Genomic DNA, 8,617 nt, shown 5'->3' with positions numbered 1-8,617 from the left:
AGGAGGAGGTGCTTGCCCACCATAGCCCTCGCCAAAACTAGTCCATGGCACCTCATTTTGCACCTAAATTTCCTCATCTGCGAAATAGGACTTTTGCTGGAATTCATGAGGTCCAGGCTGGAAGACCTGTCATCCTAGAGACCATCCTTGCGCCCTAATGTACCAGGATGAAGGGCACAAGAGGGTGTCTAGTCTCCAGGAGATCTGCAGCAGAGGTAGGAGGCCACCAGGAGGAGCGGCCACAGGCAGTCTAGCTGAGGAAGAGGAGAGAGAGGGTCCCTAGGTAGAGGCAGTGGAAGAACCCACACTGTGGCTCTGAACAAACCCGCCCTGGAGCCTCTGGCTCTGCTCAGCCTCTCCCAGTCCAAGTGCCAAGCACCCACGTGCTTACCCGCCCAACACTCTGACTTGCTCAGCCTAGGTTCTTAGGAGAGATTAGAATGTCACTGGTCAAGCCAAAATTGTCCTCAGCACCTCAAGTACCCACCAAGGGTGCCCATGGCCACCGGGAAGGGTGTCTTTATTTCTGCTTCAAATCACTGGACAAAGAGGGGTATACTCCAGATCTGGACCGTGGAACACAAAGTCAGGGACTGAGGTCCTGGCCACACTTAGCCAGACAGGAAGCTTGGTGAGCTGGGTGTCCTGGTGGGCCCAGTCTTTTCTGTGGATCAGCCAGTCGTCCTGGGATCAAGGCCCTCTCAGAGGTCAGAGAGCAGAGCCTGCCACGCCCTTATCTGTTACTGGACCAGGGAATGCCTAGTGCCCAGAGCTGACGCCCTCAGTGCCGTCGTGATCTGCTGCCTTCCCTGGTGGTCCTGGTGGACTCGAGGAAGGAACTGCAAAAAAAATACACAAAAGCCTCTATAGTGGTGACTGGTCCTAGGGGTCTAAGGTCAGCCTTTGGCAGACATCGGGGTGGGGCGGCCCCTTCTTCCCAAGAGCTGACGGGAAGGAAGAGGTGATGATACACTTGTGTTAGGGAAAGAGAGAAGGAGGATGAAGCCCACCTCGGGGAGCAGAAGCAACCCTCCTCCCACCCTGCCCGCTACTTCAGGGGCAAGTACGGCAGAGAGAAGGGTAGACCCAGGGCCTCTCCAGAGCCCAAGCCCCACTGGTCACCTGAGGGCCAGTCCCTGCGGCTCCCACCTCGGATGCTGGCCCGACAGAGAGTGAAGGGGCTATAAGTAGATGTGGGGTCTCTGGCCACAGACCCCTTCAGGGCCAGCTGCTCCCTGGGGCTGAGGTCTCGGGAGAGGAGGAGGGCTTGTGGGGTTCTGAGCATCCTTCATGGGAGCTGAGCTCACTTCCTCCCAGGGGATCCTCCAGTGGCTTCCAGACATAAGGATTTCCAGGGTACAGCTCAGCCCACATGGCCCCAGCTTTCAGCGGCCTGAGAGCCGCTCTGGAGGGCCCCACTGCCAGCTTGCTGGCGCCGAGGACTGACCCCCTCCCGCCCCACCCTCCTCTAGAAGTTCCAGGCTTTCACCAAGGTCCCTGCTGCCAAGACAGGAGGAACCCATGTTCCCAAATGTGCCCCTTTACCCTGGCCCCTCTGGGTCCTTGTGGGCAATGTGCACTGTTCCAAAAGGTGTTGCGTCAAGAGGGAAGGAAGGGGAACGGAAGGCGGCTGGAAGGCAGGAGAGGGTGCATCTGTCGGGTGATGGAGCCACAGGCATGCATGAGGGGACAGGTACAGAGAGGAGGAAGCAGGGGAGCAGGAGGGGCAGGTAGAGGCAAGGCAGTGCTCTGGTGCTGGGCAGGTGGGGTTGGGGTGTGAACTAGTGCAGGGTCCCCCCACACCTGCTGCGAACACAGACAGGAAGTGGGTGCGGTTTCTGAGACCGGTGAAACGGCCTCTCACTCACCAGCGGCAGCCTGGATCTGAGGGGTACTCCTCTGGGTGCCCTCAGGTGGCCAGCGCAGCTCCCCACTTTCCACAGAACCCACTTCAGTGGGTTCCACCACAATAGAGGGCAGTCGCTGGCAGAGCCGAGGGCCCTTCTCCCGGACGCCTACTGCAGCCTAGAGGGAGAGTGGGGAAGGTCAGGGCCATACTGGGCCGTGGGCTCCTGGCCCCTGCCTCCTCGGCCCTCCACCTGCCCTACTAGGGAGGTCAAGAACAGGCAGGGTGAACAGCCCCTACCTCTTACCACCACTAGGGAATGAGGCACCAAGGGAACACCATGGCACTCACCTGGGCTCAGACCCAGAAGCCCATTTCACAGACAGACCCTAAGACCATAGAGACCAAGTCACTCAGGAGGGAGCCCGGGACTGAGCGCCCCAGCTGCTTCCAGTACCTGGAACCCAGCACACTTCCTTTCTGGGGGCTTCCCTGCTGGGTCCTTGGCCTCCTCCCTCCACAAGGCAGGCTGAGGAGCTAGGAAGACGTTGCCATGGCAATCAGAGCTGGCTCTCGCTCATTGTGCAGTGCCCACACGCCCTCCGGGTGCCCTCAGCGTCTCCACATCCCATTCAAGGCTTTTCAAGGCCGAGGCTGTCTCACACAGCTCCATCCCTTGGTGCCCCGAGGTCTGACTTGCCTGCGCGGCTCTACCTCTGTGCCCTCCTGGGGTTCTGGCAAAGACCGCTACCTAGTGTACGTGCGCCTTCCCATGGTGGCATGAGGGCCTCCAGGAAGGAAGGCACAGAGCAGGCAGGCAGTTACACTGGCCCTGGCTGCCGGCTTAGAGCCACTGGACATTGGTTTCCCACACATGCTCTACCCAGGACCCTTTAGTCAAGTACTGCAGGGGACCCTGAGGTCTGAGAACAGGTGTCACCAGGCTGGCTCATCTGTGAAACAAAAGAACAGAAGTCCTCAGATGACAGCAGAGCAGGGGGCAGAGCAGGGACCCTTTCCTGCCCCCACAGCTGGGACCTCCTGGGGCCGACCCTATATTGGCATTGCCAAGTCAGGCCTCCTTGCCCATCCCGGCTCCCTCCTCGCATGCCATTTTACTTCCTGCCCCTCAGCCGGGGTTCTGGCTGGAGGGTACCCACGATGGGAAGGTGGCCAGGCCAGTAGGACCTTCAGGGTAGCTGTGCCGATGAGCTCAGAGTCTGGGCTGCTTATTCGTCACTGGCCCCACCGACCCAATCCAGCTCAGGAACAGACCCCAAGCTGCTTCTCTGTGCAGGGACTAGGTTCTCATTTTACTTCATTTCTGAAACGGGGTCTCATGCCCCAGACTGGCCCGTAACCCACTACGTAGCCAAGGCTGGTCTTGATCCTTCTGACTCACTTTCTAGACTACTAGGATTACAGGGGTGCATCAGTGCACCCCAGTATATTAAACATTTTGCTGCATCCACATCCCTGACAAAAACTGGATCTGCAGGCACCCTAAAATTGTATCTACCATGACAGGCGGCAGTGGCATGTGCCTTTAATCCCAGTACTCGGGAGGCAGAGATTGGAGATCATTGTGAGTTTGAGGCCAGTCTGATCTACAGTTTTTCCAGAACAGCCAGGGCAGTTACACAGAGAAACACTGTCTCAAAAAACAGAACAAACAGAAAAATTGTATCACCCTGCAGAGAGCAAAGTGTAGTCATGTGCTTGGAGAATCAACCTTCACATTCCCAGGTCCAGAAGGAGCGTTAAGTAAGCCAGGGTAGTTTGCTTTCAATTGCTCTAACCACCAAATTTCCATAAAAATAGCAGTGGCGCCTGGCGGTAGTGGCGCATGCCTTTAATCCCAGCACTCGGGAGGCAGAGGCAGGCGGATCTCTGTGAGTTTGAGGCCAGCCTGGGCTACCAAGTGAGTTCCAGGAAAGGCGCAAAGCTACACAGAGAAACCCTGTCTCGAAAAACAAACAAACAAACAAACAAAAATAGCAGTGGCCTCCCGGAATGGAAAAGTAGACTGAGGCTAGCAGAGATGGCAGGCATATCTGAAGTCATAGGCTAGAGCTCCAGGCTGGCTCCCTCTGGTCTCCTGTCTCTTCCACCACTTACCTTCCCTGCCGGGCCTCTGGCGCCCTCTGTAGGACTCTCCGATGCAGCTGACTGCAGAGTGCTCATGCTGATGCTGATGCTGGGCTACAGAAAGACAAGAGCAGACATGAGGCATCCCCTGCAGCCAGTGCAAGCCGGCCGCCTCCTCCTCCTCCGGGAACTCACCCCGCCCCAGCCTCCCCTGGCCCAACGCTCACAGCTTAGGCCTGATCTTTGTTATGCTGCTCCCTCAGAGGAAGAGCGGGGACAGCTGCCATACAGTGCCCAGGACTGTAGAGAAGTGTGGCAAGAGGGGGAAGAGATTGACCCAGCCTTGAGAGCCAGGAAGGCTTCCTGGAGGAAGGTCAGCTGGCCTGAGGCCTCCCTAAGGGATGAACAGCAGGCAGCCAGGGCAGCAGAAGGAGCGATTGGTGGGCTGAGACAGGGGACAGCAGAGAATACAGCAGACCCCAGGACCCAAACAGGTTTCAGAGTCAGGAGGCTGGGACCACCTGGGACTGAGTTTGAGCCAGCCAGAGGCCAAGGTGCCCAGTCCCCCCCCCCAGAACACCCCTTCACCCACAGACCCCTGGGCTATGCCCTGAGGACCTATCACCAGAGGGAGGCTGACATCTTGCCTGAACACGGCCATGCCTACCCAGGCCAGGCACAGGATGGGAAGGCTGGGTCAGAGCCTCCACAGTGAGGGCCGTGGAATGAGCGTCTCTGAGAGGCCCACCCTCAGCAATGCAGCAGGGTAGGTTCTTGGGGCCCAGCCTAGGCCAGAGGAAGAGATGAGGGAGGGGTCTAACAGGCACTGGCCAGATTTTAGACAGGTAGTACAGAGCCGCAGGCTAGAGGCCGGGGAGCTGGAAGAAGATCGGGGCAAGGCAAAATAGTGAACCGCAGGATGGAATGCCCGAGACACCCTCCAGGAGGCAGGTACTTGGAGGGCGGCGGAGGGGGGGGGGGAGACGCTCTTAGCAAGGTCAACTGCTAGTCTGGAAAATGAGGTTCCTTCTACCAAATGTCCACCTCGGTCAGCTCAAGTTCCATGGAATCCCAGGGGAGTCTGGAAGGGGGACACGTGCCTGTGATGGGCATCCCCAGGCAGTAAGCAGCCTCGTCCTAGCCACTAGTGCCTCTGTCCCGGAGTCCATGGGATGCCCTGTGGACTGCTGCTCCCAACTCTGAGACCCTCTTAGGACCCTGCATACCTCCGAGTTCTGGGAACTTCGGCTAAGCCCAGAACAGAGACCCAAAGATGGCTCAGAGACCTTCAGAAAAAGAGGGAGGGAGGGTGGCCACAGAGGCCGTGCAAAGAGGGGCAGAGCTAAAGAGTGAGGGGAGAAAGAGGCTGAAAGGAGGAAGATCGTTCCAGGGGAAAATCTGGGGAGCAAGACAGCAGCGAGGATGGAGCTACCATGGGGCGGCGAGCTGAGGGCAAGTGCCACAGACTGTCTTGCTCTTGCCCAGTGCCTGGTGTCCGAAGGCACGGCTGCGAGTGCCGCCCACACCTCCATCCGCTCTGGGGTGCGGGAGGGCCAGGTGTGGTGGACCGCAGGCAGTAGGGGGCCTCTTGGTCCAGAGCCCCGCGTTAGATTGCCAAGGGAGACCGTGGGACCCACGCCCGTCCCTTCCCCGGGGCGCTCCCACTAACTCCTTACTGCACTCGCTCTGCTCCCCACGCACCCGCCCCTGGCTGCCAAGGTGCACCCTGGACGGAACCCTGAGGGTGAGGGTGGGGAGGGGGCGTTGCGCCTCCCGCACACTCACCGACACTCACCGCTGGCGCTTGCGGGGCCTCCACGCTGGCTCGGGAGCTCTCCTCCCTCGATCCTCCTCCGAGCTCTCCGCCCACACACGCGCTCGCAGCCAGCCCCTCATTCACACTCCCGCCCTCGGCTCTGCAGGGCCACCGGAAGGACCTGGCCTCCACCTCCCTAGACACCACCCTATCGCCAGAACCTGGTCCTGGCCACTTCAGATCTCCTCCCCCAATCTCCAATTAGAATGTGAGGTGTAGCGTCATGTGGAGCCAGATAGGTAAGGAGGGGATTTTCTCCAACCAGGCACCTGAAGGGGAAGTGGAAAGGGGAGAAGTGGGGCAGCTTGGGATTGTTCCCCGTTCCCTCTCACATATTCGTCCCCAGTCCCATTCCTCAGAAGTGCTAAATAGCCCCGACAGTTGGTCTGGTGAGCAACTCTGACACCCAAGGCCATAGTGCATCATCCCAACAAACGTAATCCACATAATTCCCCTTCTAGGATCCACTGTGGACTCTCAAACGTCCAGTTCTCTCAGAGACCCGCAACCAATGTCCACATCTACTTATCCAAATCATCTCACACCCAACCATTCAACATTAGCCGTCACCTACCACCAACCGCCCAACGTCCATCCTATGGGAAATCCACCGTTACCTTCCAAGTACCACCCACCCATTCTCCAGCCGTCACTCAATCGCCATCCACCGGCTAACATCCACTCACTACTACCAATCACATAGCCACTTTGCTACATCCCCCACATATTCATCCTATCATTGCATCCAGCATCCATCCCTCACTAGTCACCCAACCACCTTGTAATTCACCCATCCATCTTCTTTCCATGTATTTATTCATCTACTATCCTGATTATCCATCAATCAATACCTATTAACTATGAACACCACATCATCACCACACCCCATCCAACTACTGTGCACCTATGTGTTCATCATCCACGTGCAATTTACTAAACATCAACATGCTGTGGAACACCTATCCAACAGACACTCATTTACATCCATTTATCATCACTCCAGAAGTATTCAATGCTGCAGGTTTCCATCAAATAACAACTTCATGCACCCATGTACCACTTACTAACTTCAATCATCAGTCTGTTATCTGTTTACTAGCCATGTGTCCTGAGCTTTCTACTAGCCTCTCTCCAATCAGCCACAACTCATTACCTATAATCAGTCATCAATTACCATCCATATTTATATGAACTGCACTCCACCTCCATCCATCCACCCATGACATTATCCTCGTCTATCACGTCTACCTGTTCAGTATCCATCTTACAGTACTCACCCATCCATTATCTGTCATAATTCACTATTAATCCCAAATCTATCCAAGTAGCATTGACCATCTACCCACTTTTCTATCCTAGGAAATTTCATTGAGTTCCACCTCTGTGTCGAACATTGTTGAAGGCACTGAGGATAGAGCAGAGAAGCAGCAGTGAGCATTCGTCTGCCAGTGTTCCTCCCAACGAGCCATCTAGACACTACCCACACCTCGTCTCCCATCTGGTACTATCATTTGATATTTACCTTCAGTGATCTCTCGTTATCCACTTACCACTGCCATCTTACATTAAATTATCCACTTACTATATCCTGCTTCCAGCCATCTAGTCAGCCACCATCGCCTCACTTTCATGACCATTCACCTTTCATGAGTCCATTTTCCAGGACGTAGTCATCAGCTGTTTAAGCTTTCTCCATTCACGAGGCCATCCTCGCCCTATGCCGAGTCCGCCCATTCATTATTCACTCCCCACCATCCATCTGCACTCGACCTGTTATCCTTCCAGCTAACAACCATTTCTTTGCCATTTATGATGGTTAGTCTTGGTTGTAAACCTAACAGGATCTGGAATCAACTGGGAGGCAGGTTTCTGGGCACAACTGTGAGGGGTTTTCTTGATTAGCTTGAAAGATCCACCCCGAGTGTAGACGGTAGTTTTTGGTGGTGGCCCAAGTACAAGGAGGTTTCAGGGGAGTTTCTGCCTGGTCGCCTTCACATCCCACTGGTGAACTCTGTTGCTGCTACTGGCATGGTTGTTGCCGTTTTCACTGACGTCAGAACCCAGCTTCTTCAGCCTCTCAAAGTGAACTGAAGACCAATGGCTCCCCAGGAATTCTCCAGGTCTTCAGAACCAGATTAGGACTGCTGGGGTATCCAGCCTCAGGGAGTGAACAGCCCGTTTGCAGCCTCTCTTGTGTGAAGATGACCACTGTTGGATTAATTGGATAAATCCCCCTTTAATATATGTTCATTCTCTTGTTCTGCTCCTCTAGAGAACTCTAACACACCATTTATTTCCCATCCATGCCCCTCCATCTTCCATCTGACATGCTCTTGTCCATCACTCATGATCCATCCATCCATCAATCCTGTACCCATCAACATTTACACTTAATTTATTTGAGTAGACCCATCATAACCAACTTGCTAATTATCCACTGTGCGTCTATACTTTATGGTTTATCTACCAGATGTCTACCATCTGTCATCTGTTACCTACAATCCACCTACTATCTTTAGAGTCATTCACTATCTACCCATGGACTCTTCATCCTATCCAACCCATCCTCTATGTATCTACAATGCATCTATTCATCACTGCCCAGCCATCTACCCTCTATAGATACTCCTTCCCTCCCCATCCACTCACCATGGCAGCACAACCACCTTGCCTAACCACTGTGCACACACCCCACTTACGTCATTCTACCATTGTATCCAGCATTCACCCCTCCACTCGTCACCAGCCACACAGAATTCACCCTACCCAGCATTCTTCCATGTAGTCATCTATGATCTTTACATTATTGATAATGTACATCTATTTTCACCTCTCTCTTTACACCTTTTCCATAATTGATCCTTTTT

The 8,617-nt window shown here is 54.9% G+C and overlaps 1 protein-coding gene and 1 long non-coding RNA gene across 3 annotated transcripts; one reads left to right on the top strand and one right to left on the bottom strand.

The window, feature by feature from the left end:
- Positions 1-480: 480 nt before the first annotated feature.
- On the bottom strand, positions 481-5,836 carry Lbhd2 (LBH domain containing 2). 2 transcript variants are annotated; one of them, XM_016006437.3, is made up of 4 exons: positions 5,730-5,836; positions 3,965-4,048; positions 1,869-2,025; positions 481-839 (listed from the first exon to the last, which is right to left on the bottom strand). In XM_016006437.3, the coding sequence occupies exons 2-4, from the start codon at positions 4,028-4,030 to the stop codon at positions 760-762; spliced, it is 303 nt and encodes a 100-aa protein (XP_015861923.1). In that variant the 5' UTR covers positions 4,031-4,048; positions 5,730-5,836; the 3' UTR covers positions 481-759. The 2 variants fall into 2 exon arrangements, with proteins under 2 accessions (XP_015861923.1, XP_015861922.1); XM_016006436.3 differs by having other exon boundaries at positions 5,720-5,829.
- A 25-nt stretch (positions 5,837-5,861) lies between these two features.
- On the top strand, positions 5,862-7,336 carry LOC121822494 (uncharacterized). Its single transcript, XR_006063656.2, has 2 exons — positions 5,862-5,989; positions 7,110-7,336. It is a non-coding gene; the product is annotated as an uncharacterized LOC121822494 (long non-coding RNA).
- The last annotated feature ends 1,281 nt before the right edge of the window (positions 7,337-8,617 follow it).

The sequence above is a fragment of the Peromyscus maniculatus genome, chromosome 14 (assembly GCF_049852395.1).
Source record: "Peromyscus maniculatus bairdii isolate BWxNUB_F1_BW_parent chromosome 14, HU_Pman_BW_mat_3.1, whole genome shotgun sequence".
NCBI lineage: Eukaryota > Metazoa > Chordata > Mammalia > Rodentia > Cricetidae > Peromyscus > Peromyscus maniculatus.
Note: the sequence above shows the minus strand (reverse complement) of the source record. Positions and strands in the feature narration are given on the sequence as shown.

Bases quoted from the DNA above. Each gene is read 5' to 3' on its own strand.
- Lbhd2 (XM_016006437.3), bottom strand. From the start codon at position 4,030: ATGAGCACTCTGCAGTCAGCTGCATCGGAGAGTCCTACAGAGGGCGCC. The intron at 2,026-3,964 runs GTAAGTGGTGGA...CTCTCCCTCTAG, and splicing joins CCAGAGGCCCGGCAGGGAAG to GCTGCAGTAGGCGTCCGGGA. The intron at 840-1,868 runs GTGAGTGAGAGG...TTTTTTTTGCAG, and splicing joins TCAGATCCAGGCTGCCGCTG to TTCCTTCCTCGAGTCCACCA.